We start from the raw sequence: 25983 nt of genomic DNA on the forward strand, positions 1-25983 counted from the left end.
AGGGTAATTCATTGGGGACAGGACCAACAGCAACCACCAGGTGACTTGCTGCCATCTGACTTTCATGAGTCAGATTCAACAGTTCAACAGCAGCCACTGCATGAAAACCAGTATTGTATAGTGGTTAGAGTTTCAGACTAAGATCTGGGAGATCCAAGTTCAAATCCCCACTCTGCCATGGAAGCTCAATGGGTGATCTTGGGCCATTCATACACTCTCATCCTAGCCTATCTCACAGGGTTGTTGTGAGGGTAAAATGGAGGAGAATTATATGAACTCTTTTGGGTCCCCATTGTGGAGAAAGGTGGGGTATAAATGAAGTAAATAATAAATATTGCTGAAGATGTGGTGCAGATGAAAGGTTGGTTTGGTTGATGGGTAAGACAAAAAGAAGCAAAGATGTTGCTAGGATCATGACAAGAGGAAATAACATGGGAAGAAGGATACAGGGAAAGATGAGGTGCCCTCGCAATTCCTCTTTGGTTCCCCAGTGTGCAGTAGGACCCAGTCCAGCAGCTGGCACTGTCCAACTGAGACCAGCCCTGTGGTTGGCATTGCACAACTGGGCCTGACCCAGTTGCCAGAACTGTGCAGATTTTTCCCATAGAGAGGCTGCCAGGAGGAGGGAAGGAAGTGAAGCTGAGGGCAGGGCAGCACATAAAGGTAGTTGGCTGGTAGCTGGGAAAGAATGAAGGAAGTAGGGTAAAGGTGATGGGGAATAGATAGCGAGCTTTGTTACATGTCAGACAGACAAGGGTTAAAATTGAATGTATTGATGCTGACCAGTTCAAGAAGGTGGTGTAATCCCCAATGTGTCAATTAGCTATTGGTCAGTGAGGATCAGTTGTAAACACGTTGTTGGTCACGTACCCAAAATCTGCATGTTACAGCTCTTTCTTTGTCTAAGAAGAAAGAGCAAAAAGTAACTGAGTTACTTTTTGGATCTCAAACAGTGAGGATGGGGCAACTCTGTATTTTCGAGATGCCACGTGCTTAAGTTAGATTCCTGCCAGAACCTTTCTGGCATGTATAGGAAACTAGAGATGTAGTAAGGATTTATTGTTTTAACTCAAAGTTTACCCTACCCTATTTTATAGTGAGTAAAGTTTGTTTTTGCTAAGCCAAAGGACTTTGTCTATTCATTGTGTGCGTGTGCTTTAATTGACTTTCACCAGCCACAATCATACGATCCATAATCCTCTGATAAAAGAATTTTCCTAAAAAAAAGGGAGAGACCGTAAGAGCTTTCAAGGAAGGGTAAGAGGAAATAGCAGTGGAGGGGAAAATGAGACACCCCCCCCCAAGTTCTTGTCAACAGCTATTATCCATGATAGTTACAGAACCTCCAAAATTATAACCTCCGAATACCAGATGATACCGGAGACAAACAACATGGAATGCCATCACCCTTATACACTACTTGCCATTGTTAGAAACAAAATACTGAGTTAGATGGAACTTTGATCTGCCCCAGAAGGGATTTTCTTACTTTCTAAACCATTGCTATCTTTTCTGTCCCTGCAGGATTTATTTCTCAGTAAGTGTGCACAAGTTCAGTGTGATAGCTATCAGATGTGCATCACGCTGTGTATGACGTTTATCTTACCGTGTTTGCCAGTTCTTTCCTCTCCTTTGTCACAGTAGACTTTGGTCCAATTTGAAAACTGGTTTTGGATTTAATACTATCTCATCCAACTGAATGTGCAACACATCCTGTGTTCTATTTGAACACTCTACTAGCTATTGACTTGGGCCTTTCTGCTATGCCCTGAAACATCTCAACCCCCCCCTTTTTGTATTGAACACCCAGCCTGAATGAAGAGTTTCAAAGAACTCAGAAGCTTACTTGTTGTTTTATGATATTTTGGTTGGTCCTAATTCATGGCTGTAGGGGAATTTTCTGGAATCAACATGGCTACTCATAACCTCAGTCTAGTCTGAAAACATTTTAATTTAGCTGCCAAAAGAAGCATGTTGCAAAATATGATCTTAAAAAAATCGGGACTTTGCTTAAGGGGGGGAGGCTGCTTTTTTCCTCCACCCACTAGGTAATATTACCTATATTGGATTCTATTAGTTCTTTACTTTCAATCAATCGCCAATCTATCAGATTTTTATTCGCCATTCTGCCTTGTAATGGACCTGCGTCTCACTAGAGGAGAAGAGACTTTTCATTAACAGGTAGTTTTGGAGGACATTGATTCATAGGGTCGCCATGAGCTGGAAGCGACTTGATGGCACTTTACACACGCACAGTAGCTTTTCTGTTTACAAAATAAGAATGTCAGTCTTCCCCCATCTTCTTTGTTCCAGCTATCTTTGGTGCAACCTGAAAACCGGTTATATACCTGGCCACCATCCAGCCCAATTAAGTTACATCCTGCATTCCATTTTAAGATGATAAGTTACAGACTCGGAACTTTACCACAATGTCCTAAAACAACTCCTACTCATTTCTGGAGTGGATGCCCAACCTGAGGAAGGGCTCTGGATTTTATTTATATACTTACTTACGAAATGTATATGCCACCTCTCTTGAGACTACCTTGAGGTGCCTCCTGAAATAAAACTGTACAATATAATCATATGGTCATACCATAAAAACAACCCAGGAGCATAACAGTGTAAAACAACATTCAGCAGTTTACAGTGATGTTCATAAGACATTCCCAAGGCTTGATGTGCAGCATAAAAACAGTTTAAAAAGATGGAACCTCTCAAAGTCTGGGTAAAAAGACTTGTTTTGGCCTGGTACTGAAAGGAAAGCAAGGAAGGTGCCAGGGCATTCCAGAGCAGTAACACCTTTATGACATAATTTTTGACTCAGAAGTGCTCTGAGGTAAGCATGCATAGAAATGCATGCAGCTCAAACCAATGCATGTGTACTCAGAACTACAAGATTCAGTGACTCCTACTCACAAGAAAGTGAGCACAACGTTTCAGCCTTCCATTGTGGCTAGTTCCCCTTTTCTTTCCCCATTCTTTCACCTTAATAATGAACCCACAAGGAATGTATCCACTATCAAGGAAAGCCAGTCCCCACACATCACCCGGAGGCACACATCACCCCGGGGCAGATGATCAGAGGGAAGGCATCTTGGCCATTTAGGCACAGTAGGCGAAACGCATGCCTTCGATCCTGGCTGAAACAGGGATTGAAGGAGGATAAAGCGACCATGCATTTTTGACTCCTGATTCTCATTTCCGGGGGGGGGGGGGCGGTTACCGCACTTTGTATTCCCAGCGATGTATTAAGAGTTTGAAAATGTTGTAAAAAACATCGCTTTAAAAGGGTTTTTGGATACCACGGCTTATAAACGGTTGGAAGATGTCTTCACAGCTCAAGGGGCCAAACAAAGTGCGAACAGTATTTTTTATAATGTTTTCAAACTCTTAACACATCAATGGGAATACATAGAAAGTGCGAACAGTATTTTTTATAACATTTTCAAACTCTTAATACATCAATGGGAATACATAGAAAGCGTGAACAGTATTTTTTATAACGTTTCCAAACTCTTAATACATTGCTGGGAATACATAGAAAGTGCGGACAGTATTTTTCATAACGTTTCCAAACTCTTAATACATCAATGGGAATACATAGGAAGCGTGAACAGTATTTTTTATAATGTTTCCAAACTCTTAATACATCAATGGGAATACATAGGAAGTGCGAACAGTATTTTTCATAATGTTTCCAAACTCTTAATACATCAATGGGAATACATAGGAAGCGTGAACAGTATTTTTTATAATGTTTCCAAACTCTTAATACATCAATGGGAATACATAGGAAGCGCGAACAGTATTTTTTATAACTTTTTCAAACTCTTAATACATTGCTGGGAATACATAGGAAGCGCGAACAGTATTTTTTATAACATTTTCAAACTCTTAACACATCAATGGGAATACATAGAAAGTGCGAACAGTATTTTTTATAACATTTCCAAACTCTTAATACATTGCTGGGAATACATAGGAAGCACGAACAGTATTTTTTATAACGTTTCCAAACTCATCAATGGGAATACATAGGAAGCGTGAACAGTATTTTTCATAACGTTTCCAAACTCTTAATACATCAATGGGAATACATAGGAAGCGCGAACAGTATTTTTTATAACTTTTTCAAACTCTTAATACATTGCTGGGAATACAGAGGAAGCGCGAACAGTATTTTTTATAACTTTTTCAAACTCTTAATACATTGCTGGGAATACAGAGGAAGCGCGAACAGTATTTTTTATAACTTTTTCAAACTCTTAATACATTGCTGGGAATACATAGGAAGCGCGAACAGTATTTTTTATAACTTTTTCAAACTCTTAATACATCAATGGGAATACATAGGAAGCGCGAACAGTATTTTTTATAACGTTTCCAAACTTAATACATCAATGGGAATACATAGGAAGCGCGAACAGTATTTTTTATAACGTTTCCAAACCCTTAATACATCAATGGGAATACATAGGAAGCGCGAACAGTATTTTTTATAACTTTTTCAAACTCTTAATACATTGCTGGGAATACAGAGGAAGCGCGAACAGTATTTTTTATAACTTTTTCAAACTCTTAATACATTGCTGGGAATACAGAGGAAGCGCGAACAGTATTTTTTATAACTTTTTCAAACTCTTAATACATTGCTGGGAATACAGAGGAAGCGCGAACAGTATTTTTTATAACTTTTTCAAACTCTTAATACATTGCTGGGAATACATAGGAAGCGCGAACAGTATTTTTTATAACGTTTCCAAACTTAATACATCAATGGGAATACATAGGAAGCGCGAACAGTATTTTTTATAACGTTTCCAAACTTAATACATCAATGGGAATACATAGGAAGCGCGAACAGTATTTTTTATAACGTTTCCAAACTTAATACATCAATGGGAATACATAGGAAGCACGAACATTATTTTTTATAACGTTTCCAAACCCTTAATACATCAATGGGAATACATAGGAAGCGCGAACAGTATTTTTTTTTCATAACGTTTCCAAACTCTGAAGACATCGCTGGCAAGACAAGGGCGGCCGCCGCTCCCTCCTTTCTCCTCCCCAGCCCTCGGCACCAAACGCGGCCGTCGCTTGGCTCAGCAGGCAGCGCGGCGGCGGCGGCGGCGGCGGCGGCGACCAATCCCGAGGCGGTATGCAAAACCGCACCTGGCGGGGGTTCGTTTGCATTCGGCGAGGCCGCCTGCCCGGGCTGTGCGCGTCCCCAGCGCGCGCGCAGAAGCGCGCGTGCGGAATGCGGAAACCTGCCTCTATATCTGCCAATGGGGGACCGGGCTGGACGCTGCTGCGATGCTCGGGAGAGGAGGGAGCGGAGAGGACGGGCGAGACGCGCTTCTTTCGGAGCAAAGCCCCGGGCGGCGGGCTGCAGCATCCCACTTGCGGGGAAGTGGCGTGGCTGGGCTTGGGCCATGAGCGGCAATGAGCTGAGGGTGGGTCCTGGCATGTAACGGTGCGCCCTTTTCGCCTTCCTTTCTCCCGGACAGGTAAAACAAGTTTTTTCTCTCCCCCTCTCTCCTCTCTTTCGTTGCCGTTTTCTGTCTTTTAAAATAAAAGATTGTTTGATTTGTCCCCGTGGCCGGTTAGTTTTTGGTCTCCTAGCTGAATATGGCCCAGGCTAGTCTGATCTTGTCAGATCTCAGAAGCTAAGCAGGGTCAGCCCTGGTTAGTATTTGGATGGGAGACCACCAAGGAAGACCAGGGTTGCTGTGCAGAGGCAGGCACTGGCAAACCACCTCTGTTAGTCTCTTGCCATGAAAACCCCAAAAGGGGTCGCTGTAAGTCGGCTGCGACTTGACGGCACTTTACGCACACACAGCAGCAGGAAAAGAGGAAGACCCAACAAGAGATGGACTGACTCAATAAAGGAAGCCACAGCCTTCGATTTGCAAGATCTGAACAAGGCTGTCAAAGTTAGGACATTTGGGAGGGCTTTCATTCATAGGGTCGCCATGAGTTGGAAGCAACTTGACGGCACTTAACATACACACACCCTGGTACATCCAGCAAGGTGTTATGAATTGACTCAGTAAAGGAAGCCACAGCCTTCAATTTGCCAGATCAGAACAAGGCTGTCCAAGATAGGGCATTTTGGAGGACTTTCGTTCATAGGGTCGCCATGAGTCGGAAGCGACTTGACGGCACTTAACACACACACACAGCTGAATATGGCCCAGGCTAGCCTGATCTCGTCAGATCGCAGAAGCTAAGCAGGGTCAGCCCTGGTTAGTATTTGGATGGGAGACCACCAAGGAAGACCAGGGTTTCTGTGCAGAGGAAGGCACTGGCAAACCACCTCTGTTCGTCTCTTGCTATGAAAACCCCAAAAAGGGGTCGCCATAAGTCGGCTGCGACTTGACGGCACTTTACACACACACACACACAACTGAATATGGGTCACGACACACTTCTGTATGCCACAGATATTTAAGTCAGGGATTAAAATAATGATAAGGTAGGGCTGATAACATGCCCTGCTTATTTGAAAGGGAGAGGGGAGCGTCTTGAATTCGTGTTCAAGTTACAGTTGTGTATAGTAACAATAATAAAACTTTTTGTGTGTATTGTTTTAAAAGGGGACTCTTAGACCACCAGGGTCATCTAGTCCAACCCCCTGCACAATGCAGGGAATTCACAACTACCTCCCCCCCCCCCCCACATCCCTAGTGACCAGAAGATGGCCAAGATGCCTTCGCTCTTTTTACATTCAGGGTTATCTCCCTTTTGAGCAAATATGGCATTTGCTAGAGATTTGGGGTTTACACTTATTTTTATTAGTATAATGTTTTTGGAGCCCTGCATGTATGAAAAAGCAAAGACTTACTGCAACGTTCTGCTGTAAATTACTTCCTCCATGAAGAGGGCTGGGTTGGTCAACAAAAGAGAAAATCTAGCAGAGTTTCTGAGATTGTGAAATTATGGGGATCCTTTTTATTTTAATGAGAGCAGCAGTGTTGTTAAGGCTTATGGAAACCGAAACATGGGAACAACTCATAAGTTATGCTTTCATGCGTACTCATAAGAGATCTGCAATACATTCTTTACGATGTAAAGTATGAATGAGACAATATGTGTTTCCTGCAGGTCCTCCGTGTCCCAGGATTGGCTGCAGCTTCCCTGGCAGGTATCAATTAGATAGCAAGCCTGTGCCATATAGGATGTACTATCTCCCTAAGACCACAGTGAGACTCTTCATATGCAAGCTTTTATTTCCAAAATGTATATACCCCCTCTCCAGAGAGGTCTGAAGAACAGAAGGGAAACAATGTTAAGTAAACAGAAATAAAGACGACTGTTTCAAACTTTTAAAGAGACCTTTAAGATCAAAATTTGTGGTTGTTTGACCCTTGAGTTTTAATTTTGTAGATAGATAGCTACACTCTGGTGTCCTGCTCGAAAAGGAGAGAGATTTTTCCTAGGAGTTATCATGGATCTCAAGCATCCTTAGGTGGAAGTAAGCTCATCTTCAAGTGGTCTCCCTCTCCCATAATACTAGAACGCGGGGTTATCCCTCTCCCATAATACTAGAATGCGGGGTCATCTCCTGAAGCTGGAGGGTGAGAGATTCAAAACAGATAAAAGGAAGTATTTTTTTCACACAACGCATAGTTAAATTGTGGAACTCCGTGCCCCAAAATGTGGTGATGGCTGCCGACTTGGAAGGCTTTAAGAAGGGAGTGGACATGTTCATGGAGGAAAGGGGTATTCATGGCTACTAGTTAAAATGGATACTAGTCATGATGCATGCCTATTATCTCCAGGATCAGAGGAACATGCCTGTTATCTTAGGTGCTGTGGAACACAGGCAGGACAATGCTGCTGCAGTCGTCTTATTTGGGGGCTTCCTAGAGGCACCTGGTTGGCCACTGTGTGAACAGACTGCTGGACATGATGGGCCTTGGTCTGATCCAGCCGGGCTTTTCTTATGTTCTTATGTCAGCAGTGGCATTTCCATTTAGTAACTCTGATCTAGAGGTTCTTCTTTGCAGCAATCAGCCTGCTACTGCTCAGGAGAACTTGTCCCAATAACCAGATGTGCATGCACAACTGAACAGATGATTACCTGCTGGCATAGGGGTAGAGGGTGCTTGGATCCCACATCCCCACCCCTGGACCATTACAGTCAAAAGTGGATTGTACCAGTCATGCACATGCACCCAATGAGTTCTGGATACAGGGGCATCCTCCCCCAAATCCATATTCTTGGGTGGCAGGGGAGGATCTAGAAGAGCCACATGTCCACAGAAGAGAACCAGTGTAGTGCAGTGATTAACAGTCTCATACTGGTATTTGGAAGACTCAGGTTCTAATCCCCACTCGTGCCATGAAAGCATGCTGGATGACTTTGGGTGAGGCACACACTCTCAGCCTAATCTACCTCACGGGGTTGTTGTGAGGATAAAATGTAAGCTGCTTTGGGTCCCTATTGGGGAGAAGGGTATAAATGAATTAAATAAAAGAATAAAATAACTTTCTATGCACACTTCATACTTGTTGTCACCTGAGCTGTGGCCCTCTACTTCAGCCCTATTGCACTGATGACTACGGTAGGGAAGACACTGACCTATTTAGGAAACAATAGGATAGGCATGGGCAAGGGGATTTATGGAAGTAGGTCAATAAAGTGGCGCCTGATACAGTTGCAGCTGTCAAGCTTTCCTGTGTTCAGCCTGATATGGGGTCAGAAGGATTTTGGCTTATGTGGAATCTAACACTGATTCCGAACAACTGTTGTACACTTGCTCAGGACAAGAAAATACTATTTAATGGAATAATCTGTCTTCATCATTAAAAAAAAAAAGATGTATATTCAGACAGCTAGTTTTCTTTCTTTCTTTAGAACATTTATATCCTGCTGTTCTGCCCAGTTGGGACCACCAAGGTGGCTTTTCTTGTGTTTTGCAGTGGGAATCAAATAAAACTAGGTTGTCTGAATGCATCCCATGAGTAATTGACAGCACAGCCACCTTTTGCAGTACACTGATTTTCACTTATTATTGGCTGTATGGTGGCTAACAGGCTCCATCATATTATATACTTTCAGGCAAACCATTCCACCTGACTTTCAAGGCTACTACATAAGGCAATCCTCATTAGGGGAAAAAACCACCCGATTTTCCGACCTGTCCATTTAAAAGAGAAGTCTGTATGTAATTAGATGTCTCTTATCAATGGGTAACCCTGTCCTATAAATTGTCTTTAGAAGCAGCGATGTGACTGACTTGTGGTAGTGCAAGTAAAGCCTGGAAGGCTTCTTGTTGGTCAGAACTACCTAGCCTTTCCCCATTTGCTAAGCAAATTGTTAAATGACTTATAAATGGAAGTAATGACATGCTGATGCATACCATGTCAGCCCCTGTAACAGCCCTTAGGATACCATGTGTCTTTGGTGCTTAAGCTTGGTGTCATACATGAGTTCTGGTACTGAGGTAGGCAGATTACTCCAGCTGTTCCCTTTTTTCTGCAGAGAGAAGGAACATAATCTGTTGTAGCAGCACAACTTCTTTGGACTGGTTTGCACCTTACATGGGAGACCGATGATTGGATTTCCTCTTTAGCTAAAAAGCAGAAAGGGAGGGAGAGGGAACACAAATGAAGCTACCTTATCCTGAACCAGACCCTTGGTCTGTCAAAGTCAGTGTTGTCTGTTTTGACTGGCAGTGGTTCTCTAGGGTCTCAGGTGCAGATCTTTCTCATTACCCATTATCTAATCAATTTAATGGAGATACTGCAGATTGAACCAAGCTTGACCACTGAGCCGTGGCCCCTCCCTAATGGTTGCTGTTTGAGGACCCCCCCAATTGAGGACTCCCTCCCCCCATTTTCCGGGTAGAAATCTTTTCTCAGAAATACTGTTAAGGGAATTGAGATGGGGACAGAGTTAAACTCTTCCTCTCCAAGAACTGACCCCTTCTAATGTTGAAAATATGTTGGAAGATTCAGTCCAATCTCTGTAACATGGACCTTGGGTTCAGTTCAAATCCTGCATGCATACAGGCAAGACAAATAGAATGATTTTAATTAATTTCATGGGATCCCTTTGTTATTCACAAGGTGAGTTTGATATGATCCAACAAGTCAGAATTTACTGCTACTCTTCATTTAGCTTATTTTTTAGAACATGCGGCAAAAGAAGAAAATGAAGAACCATCCAAAAAAGTCCATCCCCCCGTGCCATGAACTTGCTTATTGGATGTCTCACTTGCCAGAATGTCTCTGGACCATTCCACTTTCCAACCTATCACTTCCAGGTATAAACTACTTACTTTAAAACAGCTTTCTGGGGGTAAAGGGAAGATGACTGGGGAAGGGACTGGGAAACCACCCCATAAACACAGTCTGTCTAGTAAACGTCGGGATGTGACGTCACCCCATGGGTCAGGAATGACCCAGTGCTTGCCCAGGGGACCTTTATCTTTAATATTGTTTATTTGTACTTACTGCTTAGGAATCATTTTCTTATTGGCTTTTGGGGAGTGCCATAAATGAGAAATACATATGAGCAGGCCAGATTGCAGAAACGTCTAGAACTAGAAACATTGCGTAAGGAAATATTCCTTGCCTTCTCATTGACTAACATTTTTGTTGCCAAGCACCTCAAAGTCAAAGGGTGGAAATCATCAAATCTGACAAACACTGTCATTGCTTAATGCTGTGTGCAGTTTGCTAAACATGTATCATGAAAAAAGGCTCATTAAGGAATCCCGCCTTAAAACAGTCAAATGGAAAGAAACATTAGAGACCACCAAAATGCCCTCCTACCCCTTTCTTCACCTCCTGTAACCATCCTGCGACCAGCACGCCAACCTTGGGAGAATGTGATAGCTCTTCTCTGTCTTCACATGAACACATGAAAAAGCTAGTCTAATTTTCCCTTGCTATGTTTAGGGCTGATGTACACATTACAAAGTCCTTGTGTGTGTTGGGGGGAAAACTAGAGGACTTTATATCACACATATGTGTTGCACACTATCACTTTTCTGTTTGTGAACACAGCACACAGGGAGAAGTGGCTTTAGCCTCCCTCCCTCAGCCTCATGGAGCTGTTTTTGGGCGAAAGCGCATGGTCGCTTTAGCCTCCTTTATTCCCTGTTTCAGCCAGGATCGAACGCACCTTCGGCGAAACGCATGCGTTTGACCCTGACTGAATACTGGCTGAAACAGGGAATAAAGGAGGCTAAAGCGACCATGCGTTTTCGCCCATTGACTCTCTGGTAAAAATCACATTACCTGTGAAACTTACATGGAGTCGCATAGCAGTGCCAACAGTGTCTCCTGTGGGGCTGTTTGAGGACACATGATACAAAGTCTTTTGAGTTCTCCCCCCCAAGAAACATGAGGACTTTGTAATGTTTAGATGGGGCCTGATGAGAGGAAGAGGTGAGAGCCAGAGTAAGGAATAAGAGGAGGACAATTGAAAACACAGGAGAGCTACGCATGGCCTCGAAGTGAGGAATTGGTTGAAAGGCCAAGTTATGTTGTGGACTCTAAGGCCAGTATTCTTCTGACTCAAAGCCCTCCTTCTACTCGGCATCCTGTGATGGAAGCCGACAAATCTTCTGGTGATTCTGGTACAAGACGATCTTGAAACTAAAATGCACACTATACAATTGTGGTAAAGGATTAACTACCTGACTCACCTGACCAATGTTTTTGTGTGTGTGTGTTAAGTGCCGTCAAGTCGCTTCCGACTCATGGCGACCCTATGAATGAAAGTCCTCCAAAATGTTTTAGTTGCTGTTTTTATGTCTTGTATGTATTTTAGCTCTGTTTTTAATTTGTTTTAGTGATGTGTGTTTGGTGTTTGGTGATGTTTGGTGATGTTTGGTGTTTGGTGACGTTTGTTTTAGTGATTTACAGTCCCTTTGAACTGAGGAGGTACCTGAATAACCTCTAATGAATGCATATTAAACTTGTGTGTTTATGCTAGACAAATTTTTTGAACTAGTTTAATTTTAAGTTTTGTATTGCTAGGGAGCCACGACGCTATGACATACAGCTTTGACAAGACGTCAACAGTGAGCGTAAATGAATCCAAGCTGTTGGAACTTATGGACAAGCATCTGCACTGTATAATACACCCTATTATTTTGAGGTGGTGCATAACACAGGTAAGCAAATCTTCCATTTTTTTAATGTCTTGTTTTGAATTTTTCAGTTGACAGTCTTATTGTAAAACTCGTCTTTAACGGTGACGAATGTGGTCCCCCTCTCTAGTCAATTTAGAAAACAGAGCGCTAAATCTTTGTTTTCAACAAGAGAGCTGGGGGATTTCACTGAATAATATACTGCATAAGCTGTTGCCTTCTCCTGCCATCTATGTATGCAGCTTTTGGAGGAGATTCCCCTCCCCTCCAACCCAGTACATTGTATTCAAATAACTGATTCAATACAGACTCTCTCTGAGCCCATGGGTGCAGGCTGCTTCCACAAAGAGAATTAGTATTTATTTATTTAGATCATTATTGGGAGCATTTTTATACTGCCTTTCTAGGGAACCTGACTGAGGCACATTTATTCTGTCAGGGAATAAAGCATAATAAAAACCTAAAACATTTTAAAAAATAGTTAAAATCCAGGATTAAGAAACCCAGCAAAACCATAAAAGCAGAGATTATTGAGCAGCTTAAAATGACATTCTTCAAACTAAAATGCCCACTATAAAATTGTGTTAAAGGATTAACTACCTGACTCAGCTGACCAATGTTTTAGTTGCTGTTTTTATGTCTTGTATGTATTTTAGCTCTGTTTTTAATTTGTTTTAGTGATGTGAGTTTGGGGGAGGAGATCGATTGTAATGCTTTTTAAAATGTGATTTTCTCATGGATGTTTTAAATTGTTAGCCACCTTGGTAGCTCTTGGGAGGGGAGAAAGGCAGGATGTAAATGTAAATTTTAAAAAAAGAGAAATAGAAGTGTGTTATCTGCATATTGGGGGCACCTTGTTCCAAACCCTCTGAGCAAGAGGAGGCTGCTTTGGAGGGTGGATTGCATGGCATTATAACCCACTGAAGTTCCTCCTCTCCCCAACCCCTGCCTTCCCCAGGTTCCACCCCCAAATCTTTAGGTGTTTCCCAACCCAGAGTTGGCAGCTCTAAGCAGAGACCGACAGATTTGTTCTGTGTGGACAGTAGAAAGGTATTGTTGGCACAAAGGTATTGGGATCTATTTAGGCTTACCAATTGTCTGGTGGGAGCGGGAAAAAGCCCTCCAATCCACCGTGCTACCCGCTGACCAGTTGAGGGTTGTCGGGCAAAAGAGAGCTACGTAGAGGTGGAGAGTAAACCTGGAAGCGACGTGGACGCTCTAGCAACCTCTGGAGAGAAATTATGAAAACCATAGCGTTTTGGTGGAGATTACTACAGCGTCTGCGTTGCTTTCGGGTAAACCCAGAAGGGACATCAGTGTATTGTGCGGGTTGCGCGTGCATGTTGTGCAGGGTGTGCGCACGTATCACGCGCCCCCAGCCACACCCCTGCAAGGCTCCCGCCGGTGGAGCAAAGGGACCTGGCAACCCTAGATATATTACATTGGGAAAATGTGCAAGTTGAGAACCCAAAATGATGTAGCTGGTGTTATTAGGTCCTGTTACAGTATTACCCAAGTGTATATGAGGACAAAGTTGGCATCTAGGTCCCTTGCAGGGTTTGGTTCCAGAGTTCTGACCCACAACCATGGATCACGCAACTCAGGAACCTGATTCTCAGTTTGTCTTCATATCTGAAGAAATGAAAATGACCCATGAAGGCTCATATAGAAATAAATGTTGCTGGTCTTTAAGGTGCCACTGGATTTTGTATTAGTTGCTACAAATAGACTAACACAGCTACCCCTTTGCCATTACCTATTTGCCTGCTAGCATTGAACATAGGGAATCTGGCAAGAAATGGCCTTTAAAATTGTGGCCTGAAATATCTTTTCCTAAATTTTTTATAACTTAAAGCCTGAAGAAGAGTTATTGAGAACCCAAAAGCGTGCACACTGGGGATTGTGGTTTGTTTTTGGATTTTGATTTTGGACGAGCACAGCTGTAAACAGCTTCTGTCTGCCTATTAAGAGTGCCATTTTTTCTGTAGCTGAAAGTAGAGTGCTCCAATTTTAATGGAGCTTGAGTATTCCACCTCATGATGCACATGGATTACCAAGGAATGAGGGGGAAAAAATGGTGAATAAGGACCACAAATGGCGGGTGTAGCGGATGTTACGATGTTTGTGTTGTGCCTGCGGTCATAGAATCATAGAGTTGGAAGGGACCACCAGGGTCATCTAGTCCAACCCCCTGCCCAATGGGGAGGGACTTCAAGGCCATAGAGTCCAATTGCCAAAGCGGCTGTTTTCTCCATAATAGCAGGAGATCTCCAGGTTGTACCTGGAGGCTGTACATGCAATACAATAACACAGAGACTGGCACAATGCAGCAGATCATATAAATATAATAAACAAATTCAAGTTAACAACCACTGGTCTGAGTGTGCAAAAATGAAGATGCAGTATATTCAATATCACATCCAAGAGTCCAAATAGGTACTCAGTATAAATGAAGTTTCTCCCTTCCTTATAAAAGATGTTCCTTTCTTCCTGACAAGAGAGAATGCCAGTCACCAAAGAAGACAATGCCTTTTCTCGAGAAATCCTCATTTCGAATATACAATATTCTTCCTCAGTTCCTCATAAGGAAACTCTCCAGCATAATGTTTACAAATCATGCAGTCATAGCAGTTTACAGACCTCTTGCCTTATTCCACTGTGGGATACAAAATTGCAAAGGTCAACTTTCATTACCGTTACCTGGAGGTTGGCAAGCCTAAGTTCAGTGTGGGCTGATCAGTTCTTTATAATTATTTTTTGTTCTTTATTTTTTTGGGCTCTTCTGTTTTTTAGTCATTGTTTAAATGGAAATCATAACCACCAGCTTTACAAAATGCAAAAAGAGAATTAAGCACACATATTCTGGATTTTGTTTTTGTTTGTTTTAATTATGCAGGAGCTGACTGTGTTGGAGCAACTGGATGCCGGAATTAGGTACTTTGACTTTAGGATTGCTCACAAGCCTGATGATCCTTCTATGACTTTTCACTTTGTTCATATGCTGTACACTACAGCTGTTGTAGAGGTACAGTTTCTAATTCTAATGAAAACAGACTTGATAATTTATTTTCAGACTGTTTCTGGTAACTAATGTGTAACTACCATCTATCTATATAATATCGAGCGTGATCCGCTTTCTGCAGCCAATGCTCTGGCTAAACTCGCACTGTGTCCCAAGCATGGATCACGCAAGTGAGGACTAGCCTAGCTGACCAGATTCTGTGGTGGGAAGCATGGTGCATCGGCGGTTGCTACAGCTTGTTGTAGAAATATATGTCTGGTGGAGCCCACCTTGAGTCTCAGTGAGAAAGGCTAAATATAAATAACGCAACATAAATAAATCAATAGTTGTGGCAAATCAGAAGGTTCACTGGGCTGCTTTGCTCCTTGATACACATGCCAGTGGCACCTTTCACCTAGTTTCCAGGGTCTGGCTGTCAGAGGCTTTATTTAGTACATTTTTATTCCTCCAAGAAACTTGGGATATTGCATCACCCTTTTCCATTTTATCCTCATTGGTAAGTTTAGCTGAGAAAGAGTGACTTGGTTCAGGGATATCTAGCAAGCTTCATGGCACAGTGGGGATTTGAACCCAGGACTCCAACTTTAACCACTATATCAGGCTGGTTCATCTTGGTGTCTGGCTATTGCAAATGGGTTTTGGAGGTTTTTTAAAGCTAAGAATGAATCCACACTGAGTGCTAAATGAACTTGTACTGTACCGGTATGGTCTGAAACATGCATTAATTATTCCTACAATTCTGTGTCAAATGTCTTTGAGTAAAAGACTGAAGTAAACTTCTTTCTAGTGTGGAAAAACAGGACACAGTCCACTGAGAAGTTCTCTTATAGAAATGAAATTAAACTGGGCTGAAGCACACTACTGAGCATTTGTATGACACTTGTTCATTTTAGTGGTGCTTGCATAAGAAGACTGCCCAGAGGTTGTACCCTGAGAGTTCATTATCATCCAAGTGTCATCCAATTCTAATAGTACAGCCTTTGGGCAATCTTCCAATGCAAATACAGCCTGAATGGGGTTGGGGGAATTGTTCAGAACTGGAGATGTACCAAAAGCCAGAGGTTATCTATGTGATGGATGAGGGCAGATGGGGCAAGACATTTATGAAGGCACCACCAGGGCTGGGAAAAACCTGATTGGGCTGGATATAATTGGTTTTACAGTCAGGAGTGAAAACATGGAATCTCTTTGATCTGTTAAACACCTCTGTTAACTGAGCAAATTCTTTGTGTTCCAGAACCCAAGGCCCAGATTTTTAAGGCCTTTTTGCACAGATGGAAGGGAGACCTGAAAAGGAGCTGTCCTTTCTCTCTCTCTGTGTGTGTATGTGAGAGAGAAAGTATGACCATGAGAAGGATGGCATCCTCCTTATACATGCACCTATTTGAATCTCCCAGTGGGGAGAGGCAATCATAGAATCATAGAGTTGGAAGGGACCACTAGGGTCATCAAGTACACCCCCCTGCACAATGCAGGAAATTTACAACTACCTCCCCCCTCCACACCCCTAGTGACCGAAAGATGGCCAAGATGCCCTCCCTCTCATCATCTGCCTATGGTCACAGAATCAGCATGCTGACAGATGGCCATCTAACCTCTTCTTAAAAACCTCCAGGGAAGGAGAGCTTACCCCCTCCCGAGGAAGCCTGTTCCACTGAGGAACCACTCTAACTGTTAGAAAATCCTTCCTAATGTCTAGACGGAAACTCTTTTGATTTAATTTCAACCCGTTGGTTCTGGTCCGACCTTCTTGAGCAACAGAAAACAACTCGGCACCCTCCTCTATATGACAGCCCTTCAAGTACTTGAACATGGTTATCATATCCCCTCTCAGTCTTCGCCTCTTCAGGCTAAACACACCCAATCAGATGCTCAAGATTTGTGAGTCTCAAGTAGGTTAGGAATATTTCCATGTTTCCTTAATTTTTTTAGTCTGTACCCTAGCCCTGACTTGGATGACCCAGACTAGCCTGATATTGTTAGATCACGGAGGTTAAGCAGTGACAGCCCTGGTTGATACTGGATAGGAGACCACCAAGGATGTCCAGGGTTATTACCCAGGGGCAGGCAATGGCAAACCGCCTCTGAATGTCTCTTGCCTTGAAAACCCTATGGGGTGGCCTTAATTGGCTGGACTTGACATCCCCTTCCACCACCACCCTAGTCCCCATAAACTGCATTGTAAACTGAGTTGTGCCTGTAGAAATAAAGTTGTATTAGTTAAGAGAGGGCATGTTCCTACCCTGCTTCCTTTGGCTTGCTCCTTCTGGCAGGCAAGCTAGAGCTAGGGCAGGGAAAAGGAGGTGGTGGCAGCTACCGAAGGAAAGGGCTCTGCACCCGCTTAAGAAGAGGTTGGGGAGCATGAGGGATTTCTGCTGAGTTGAGCATATCTCCCTCACCAAAAAGATTACTTCTGTCCTAGCTCCTGAGCAGGGCTGTCTCTCTTGCTTGTGGACCATTTGCCTGAGCGGGGAGTGAGGGTAGACTGCTGGAGCAAAGCATCATAGCCAACTTCAGAAAAAAAAAGTTATACTTTCATTCTTTTGAAAACGACAATTGGGACTGAATTTCTTTAGACTGGGGCCACAGAAATGAACATAGTGTGCATGAGTCATAGTGGTGTGAAGCTGAGTGATGTGTGGTTCATAGTGCTAAGGCCTGAAGCCTTAGGTCCCAAGATGTTTTACAAGTGGCCCTCAGTTAAACGAGTTCTACGCTAATTAATGATTCAGCAGTGTCTGCGTTGACTCAGGAATGCTTCAGCAATTCCATGTGACATTCAGTTTATATATTTTACTGTCTGATGATTATTAAGATTCTACCAGGAGGCTCAGGAACAATTATAGCTACCCAAACATCACTAGCCCCAAGTGTCCAAAATATGAATCAACCTCTCAAAAAAATCACATGCTTGTTTTTTTTTTTAATCACATGCTTGTTTTTTTTTTTAAGGATGAAGTAAAAGACATAAATATTTGGGATTCTCTTTGTTGGCGTCCTTGTTTTAAGAGAGCTTGGAACAATGGCTTCTGAATTGTTAAAAATGGGATTCTAGCACACTTACAATGCTGTCTGTGCATAGTTATTCCAGTCTAAATGCGGAGGCTGGAATCCACTTACATCCGATCCCATCTGAGCAGCCAGCTGTTGGAGTAACTATTACAGCTGTCTGCTTGTTTTTTAAAAATGAGGTAGTTATAGGTTAGATAGAATATTTTTTTTCCACAATTCAGAATTTTGTTGTGGCCCAGTCAAGAAATTACAATTTCTTAATGAGATGGCTGGAATCCACTTAAACCCACCTTGCAATGCATTATCCCAGGGGTCTGCAAACTGTGGCTCCCGAGCCGCATGCGGCTCTTTGGCCAGTTGAGTGCGGCTCTCTGAACTTGGTTCGGAGCCCCTGCTCTCGCGCCCGCTCACGCCGGCAGCCGGGCTGCGGAGCCGGTGCGCCTGAGAAAGAGAGCGAGCGAGCGCGAGAGAGCAGGCGAGCGGGTGCGCTGTCTCTCCCCCCCCCGCCGTGGAGAATGGCCAGGTCCCCCTTTCCCTTGCCCTCAATGGCTGGGAGGCTAAAGCCTCCCCTCTAGACGCGCGATTGCTGGGCGGGCGGCTCGGCGGTTCCTGCCCCCCCGCCCATCAGCTGTTGGGCGGGGCCGGCTTCCTTTGGTAGACCTGGCCTCCGGCTGAGTCCCATTGGGAGGCCATGTCTACCCGCTGGCTTTCTGGGCGGTAGACCTGGACTCCGAAGAGGTGAAAAAGTCCCCCTTCAGAGGCCAGGTCTACCAATTGGCTTCTATGGGCCTCCAGAGGCCAGGTCTACTGCCAAGAAAGCCAATGGGTAGACCTGCCCTCCCAATGGGACTCAGCCGGAGGCCAGGTCTACCAATAGGCTTTTATGGTGGTAGACCAGGCCTCCAGACGAGGACTCCAGGCTGGGAGGGGGAAATGGCAGGGACTTACAATTTAATTTTTATCAATACAGAAGATGACTATTAAGTATTCAGTGTACCTTTAGTTTAATTAAGCCTTAAAACTTTAATTAAAGTTTATTAAGTTAATAAACAGTGTACCTACCTATATAGTTTAAGAAATTTGGCTCTCAAAAGAAATCTCAGTCATTGTACTGTTGATATTTGGCTCTTTTGACTAATGAGTTTGCCGACCCCTGCATTATCCCAAAAACCATTTGCTGAGTTTGAAGGCTTCTGCTTCCACTGGTTTGTACCAAATCATTATTTCAGGCTATATAATCATGATGCCTTTCATTGCTATCATTAATTAAATTATAGTTCTGCAGTGATGAATGGGTGGCTCCGCCAAGTTTGAAACCCTGACCTCTGTGGCAGGTTTCAGGGAGATTATCTGACGGTTGTGCTCATGTTTTGGGCTGTCAAGAAACTAGATTTTTGTTTTTGTTGTTTAAAGCCTTTATACTAATAGTTAAAAAGACTGTTCCTGAGCCAGTTACATGTGAACTTGGAATGGAACTGTCTTGTAGAAGCAAGAGAGATGCAGTGATGGAGCTACATTCTTCAGTGAAGCGAAATGGGGAAGGGGTGTGTGCACATTATAGTTCCCACTAGTCAAGGGAGTGTTAGATCAGGGTTTTTTTAGTTGAGAGGTATCTGTGAGAGGATTCTAATGGACAAGATGAAGAACTTGCACTCTTAACTTGCTGTTCTTTTTCAGAGAATCCAACTATCTCTGTTGGATACCTCTCTGTGCACGGATACTTTTTGCTAACAACCCTCTTTTTTAATATTTAGAAGAGCCCTGAATAATTTACAGCAGGTAGCATTATCTTGAACAGGCTATTACTCCTTCTGCTGGTACTTAAATAAGCATACTGTTGACCCCTTGACTCTGCATGCAATGGGAACAGGCTGAGGTAGGATGGGTGAGTACTCTGGCATTCACGTAGAGTTCTGTGCAAGCATAGTGTGACACACCTTTCTCACTCACACAGTGTGCCTATCACCCTCCACAAGTTCTCTCCCACTGGTTTGGGGTTACATGTAGGTTAGGCAGGCACACATCACTACTTGTCTTGCCTCTTTCAAAATATATGGAGAGCTATGGCCATTTCACATACCAGTTTCTCCCTCTTACTCCCAGAGACCCCAACATTCAGTGTAGCCCAGTCCCTTTTAGTAATTGCCCCTCACTCACACACTGCACAGAGCTATTGAGGTTGGGGACTCAAACAGTGTTTCATTCAGACGCTGCCACCATAAAAAATATAGACCGACATCTTTGCTTGTGTGTGTTTTATTCCTTGATAAAAGCAGCTCACAGGGTTCAACAAATATGGAGTTAGCTTTTATTTATGGTTTGAACATAACACTGAAGAAAGTCAGGTAGAGGTTACATACCCCCCCCCAATTGAACTGTTTCCCTATTCCAGCATTTGTGACCCTTCATTATGAACTGAAACTTTTAAGTAGAAAAGAGCAAGAGTCCAGTAGCAACTTAGACTAACAAAATTACTTGGAGGGTATGAGCTTTCGTGAGTCACAGCTTACTTCCTCAGATACCAGTGTTACTCACGAAAGCTTATACCCTACCACAAATTTTGTTAGTCTTTAAGGTGCTACTAGATTCCTGCTCTTTTAATGCTACAGACAGACTAACACAGCTAACCATCATGCCCCTTTTCCGTCAACTTTAAGCTTCTCTTCCCCACAGCCTCACTCAGCCAGACACACTGCCAACTCCCTACCCTCTCTCTTCACTCCTTTTTTTTTTAAACTGTCCCTCTCACTAATATTCTGTCAGCTCCCACTGGTCACTCTTAGCAAGAGTCAGAACCTAATTTGTCCATCAAAGATAGGTTTCCCAGTTTATTTTTATGAGCTAGGCAATGCATCACATGTGCAGAAAAGGGATTTGCTTTAACAGAAATGAACAGCAAGTGTGGGTAAAACTACTTGTGTATTCTGGAACTTCCAAACAGTTTTAGATCATACCATGTGGATCTAACGTACTAAATTTAATTTAGCATCAATGTCCTTTTCTCAATAGATTACATTTGTGGTGAATTTGCAGGATTTTGCCTCTCTGTTACAGAAAATTGTATTTGACTTGGGCTAATTTTGAATCCCCAATTATAACACAAACTTTTAAGTATTGAATGATGCAATAGTAATTTGTTTCTAAATTGTGACAGTGAAGGTTGAAGCATGGCCATTCATGTCCCACTTCCCAGAGGTTTCTTCTGGCTTCCACATTCTGCATTCTTTAAGCTTTTCTGCACAACCACTGGACTGGATCCAGGGACAGATTTCCAAGATTCGCCTTTGCGCAAACAGAAATATTATTTTAAAATTCCAACGTGCAGATTTACTTGCAGAAGACATTGTGCAAGTACCTACAAGCATTGCCTGCACAAGTGGAACTACACTAAGTTTGTGTTTCTGTTTATGCATCACTGGATCCAACATACTAGTTTACAGTTGGAATAACCATTGGAGATTGTGCTTTGAGCAGTAAAGTAGTTGCTAAACACCACAGAGTAGTTCTTAACTCTGCTATTTGTGGAGCACACATTATGTTCTGGGAGTTCTTAAAACAATGATAAAAATAGTACAGGAAAGCACAAAAGCCTTTTACAGAGAAAACAGTGACAAATGCTGAATTCAAACGCTCTGAATTGCTCCACTCTGAAGCACTGAATTCTAGCATCTCAAATGCCTTGGTAATGTGAAGCATTTACAAACCTAGAGAGATCTCCCTGCTACCTGAAATGAGTCACATTGTCCCTCCACCTTCTGCATTCTGTACAATTTGGATCAGAATGCTAAAGCCATGTTAATTCAGAACTGAAGTTGGCACTAATCAATGAGCTAACTCAGAAGCCATTCATGCTCACTGCTGAGTGGGAAAGAATAATTAAATAAGGTATTTCAGGCCCATATGATGAACTGTTTTCTGACATTTTTTGTCTTAGGAGTGGTTGTTCAGGTTTTAACTTTAATTATACTGTTCATATGGCCAATTCAGCCCTGAGCAATGGCACACTGAGGTCAAAAATAAAGAAAAAGAAAGAACTATCTAGATAACCCATAAGAAAATTAGTATTTTTTTATCTTGATTGACCGGGAAAATCCATCCCTGCTAAAGGAACCCTCAAATTATCCAATTCACAGACAGATTCCCAGATAAAAGGCTTCATACATCTGTCTCTAGCCTCATTGAGCACGTTGCCGCTAAACAAGAAATGCTGGAAGGTGTCTATTGCCCCGGTCCACATGAAACACCTTGCATACTCAACATTCCTAGATAGGTAGTGGGCAAATCAGTACCTTGACATACAGTACTGTCTGATTTTAAGCTGCTATTTCTTTCTGTTACTCTGCAGCACAGAACAACTATTTATCTTGCCTTTTTTGTAGGATGTCCTGTGGGATATTTTACGATGGTTGAAAGCCCATCCCTGCGAGGTCATCATTCTAGCTTTCAGAAACTTTGATGGATTGGAAAAGGACCATCACCATCATTTGGTGTCTTGTATAAAGCAGATCTTCAGTGGCAGACTGTGTCCTAGAAATGATTATGTAAGTTGTCTGGGATCCTTGGCTTTGACCTTTCAAAGTGTCTTACTCACACTGGCCTGTTCAGGATGTTATACTTAGGTAAAGAGTACCACTCACATATAGACCAGACCTTTGCTCTAAGTGAATGGGATTCTGCACAGATTGCTCTCAATGTCAATATCATTTTTGCAAGTAGAAAATTAAAAACCTACAATGTGATTCAGAATCGATGCTCAGAGTTGAACCATTGACACTCTAGCTACCCTGTGTACTAGACCATCTTCCTTCTGTCTTAATCCCGAGTGGAGACAGGCTTCAGATAGCAAGCCACTCTTGTGCTCGGAGAGGCTCATATTTTTTGTTACTTTTGTTATGCTAGATATGATGGAGGGTCTTGTTTCAAATAGCAAAATGGTCAGAAATATTTGGCACTTGAGAGGCTTTTTGAAATACAGCTTTAAAAATTTTTTTGGGGGGCCTCTTTTTCTGGGATTTGAAAGTCAGGTTAGCAAATCTTTAAAACAGGAATGTGGATTGTAACAGAATAACAGAACTGAGAAGTTTGAGATGGTTAGACTTAAGTATATCAAGGTGGTTCACATACAAGTGTTTAAACGTTTATTTTCTACTGAGTGATTTCTCCTGGCAGGCACTGGTTTGTTTCTTAAACTTAAGCGTCTTTTTCAGTGGTTCTTCAGTTGTAGGAGTTAGAAACATCAACACACTTCCCAGTTTCTCTCTCAAAGTGGCATGGGATCACTCAAGTCACAAGAGATATTTCCAATTAAACTCTTAGGAATCACTCTACTTAGAGCTATTTCCCCTAGATAACTGGTTATGGATCCTGTCCTAATCCAAAAACCCCAAATCATCTGCCAGACAGCTGACAGCTCACACAGCTGTTTTCAAGCTTCTCAGTCAACTGTCAGTTCTTAACTATAAGTTTTCTAACTGCCACTTTCAAAATTCAATTTGAACTCCCTGTCAATCACAGGGTTTTATGACTGGGACAACTCTTTAGAATGCAGCTGTCCGTTATACCAGGATTCAGCTCTGGTATTTCAAGATAGTGTCTTGACACAAATTAAGCCTCATGCTGTTGAAATGATTAAGATGCAAAAAGCATGGGAAACAACTGTGTTTTGTTACCTGGATATTTAATGATCTACATCACACTTTGCTATTTATTCCATTTCATTTTTTTACAACTTTGGATACTCTTCAGCATCCTGTTAGAATGGATCATTATTCACTTTGATGTAACTTGTTTCAAAGTAAGGAATATAGCTATTTAAGCAAGACAGTTTTTAAAAAATGAAAACTTATACCTTTCCTCCAAAGTGAACCTCAACAACACCTCTCTTTCAGATGATTCCAACCCTACAGCGCATGTGGGCCAACGGCTATCAGGTTATCGTCTCATATGAAGACATTGCTCAAGTGGCAGAGCACTCTGAGTTATGGCCTGAAGTTCCATATTGGTGGGGAAATAAGACTACAGCAAAAAAACTTATCCAGTATTTGGAGCTGATGAAACGTGGTGGACGCCCAGGTATCTGTTGCATTTTTGTTTTTGCAAACCACGTGCCCAGGCTCTGTCTGTCTTCGTCTTGTTCTAGACTGTTAAAGATCTTCATGCTTTAATTGTTTTACAATCAGGATTCCCATAAGGCTTGATTAGAGCCATATAATATATAACTTTAAAGGAAGTTTGGTTTTTGTTTAATCGTGTTTTAGCAGACTGGGTGAACAGGATAACTGAAACCCTTTGTTTCTACTTTTGGATGTGCATGGACACTGTTAGAATGCGTTTGGGGAGATTCAGCAGTCCTCCATTAGATCTGTAGAGATATTTTATGCTATTTCTTTATTCTTTACAAAGGTCTAACTTAACAAAACAAAGACATGAGAACAGCTGATTCTACTGGGCTGTGTTTGCACCAGTTATTCAATATTGGAGAGCCAATGTGATGTAGTGTAGAGTGTTGGATTTGCACCTAGAAGACAATGCAGTGTTTGGACAATGTTGCTCCTGCAGGTAAGGTGCTTACTGCCAAGTAGAATGACTCTTTAGCACCCTACTGTGCTGTTCGAAGTGGCAAGATGTTGTGGTTATCCATATTGGATCTCCTCCGCCACTTGATACAGAAGATGAGGAGAGAATCTACTGGTGACTTCAGCCTGCCATGTTATGAGATTACTTGCAAGTATCTCTGGACTGCTTTCGGTGTGATGGGTTGCAAATACAGCAATGGTACAAGGATAATTTGCTCCTTTAAATTAAGATAAAGGCATGGACTCCATGCTGTGTGAATACAGAGTCAAACTGATTAAACAAAGATCGCCCAGCATCTTTTAAAAGCTAAATTTCAGGCACTTGGTCCCAACTTAGAATTTTGGCTATTGGGTGGCGGGGGGGGGGGGGGGAACGGACGGGATGACACACACAAATCAGCATTCCAAAACTCCTACGAGTGGGAAGGGGAGAAGAGATTGATGGGTGAACCATGCAGGTGTAGAAGGATTAAACTCTCTTTCTGAGAGGCTCTGACAGGAGTGCCTGGAATTTAGCTTTTAAAGATAGTGAGAAAATTCAAGTATTGCATCTATTTTGATCCATAGTGTTCGTCATGTCCACAGGAGGGCATATTATAGACACAGTGGCAACTCTTTGTTTTGTTTTCAAACAGATGGATTATTTGTCGCAGGAATCAACCTTACTGGAGATTTGGGGTACATCCTGGCACATCTACATTATTCTGTAAAGAAAATGACCCTCCGTGCCCTTCCATGTCTAAATCGCTGGATAAAGAAGCAGCGACCTGGAGCAGAGAAAGACTGCATTAATATAATTGCTGGAGACTTCATAGGAAGAAATAATTTTGTGACGAATGTAATCTGTCTTAATGAAACGCTTATTCCAAAAGAGCATTGCTCAAATATGCTGCCTTTGCTCAGTTTTAGAAAAGCCTGAATACCATGAGACTGGGAAATAAGACATGGAATGCTGTGAAGATCTTATTTCCAACAACAAATGATAAGTTTTTTAAAAATCTAGTTAAGGATGAATTCATTACTCCAATAATTTTTCTGGAGACAGCACTGAAAAGTACAATTGTTCTTACTGCCCTGCTTCCCAGGAAACCAAGTGCTATTTCATATTACTTTTGCCATATTTTTTTATCCAAACATCCTGTCTTCAGCATTTGGTGCTTGCTACTGTGTAAGAGAATCTGACCAGGTGCTCCTGCCAACGAAATGGCGCACACCGGTTATCTCTTCAGAGAGAAGGGGGAGCCATTCTTCTTCCAAAAAC

The 25983-nt window shown here is 42.5% G+C and overlaps 1 protein-coding gene across 1 annotated transcript; it reads left to right on the top strand.

Moving 5' to 3' along the window:
- The first annotated feature begins 10147 nt into the window (after positions 1-10147).
- On the top strand, positions 10148-25641 carry PLCXD1 (phosphatidylinositol specific phospholipase C X domain containing 1). Its single transcript, XM_056862174.1, has 6 exons — positions 10148-10277; positions 12001-12137; positions 15010-15138; positions 22527-22688; positions 24036-24219; positions 25358-25641. Exons 1-6 carry the CDS (start codon positions 10148-10150, stop codon positions 25639-25641), a joined length of 1026 nt encoding a protein of 341 aa, XP_056718152.1.
- The last annotated feature ends 342 nt before the right edge of the window (positions 25642-25983 follow it).

Source organism: Euleptes europaea, chromosome 16 (genome assembly GCF_029931775.1).
Source record: "Euleptes europaea isolate rEulEur1 chromosome 16, rEulEur1.hap1, whole genome shotgun sequence".
Lineage (NCBI taxonomy): Eukaryota > Metazoa > Chordata > Lepidosauria > Squamata > Sphaerodactylidae > Euleptes > Euleptes europaea.

Excerpts from the sequence above, each read along its gene's own strand:
- PLCXD1 (XM_056862174.1), top strand. The coding sequence starts at position 10,148 with ATGCGGCAAAAGAAGAAAATGAAGAACCATCCAAAAAAGTCCATCCCC. Across the intron at positions 22,689-24,035 it reads TGTGTCCTAGAAATGATTAT|ATGATTCCAACCCTACAGCG; the intron begins GTAAGTTGTCTG and ends CCTCTCTTTCAG. Across the intron at positions 24,220-25,357 it reads GAAACGTGGTGGACGCCCAG|ATGGATTATTTGTCGCAGGA; the intron begins GTATCTGTTGCA and ends GTTTTCAAACAG.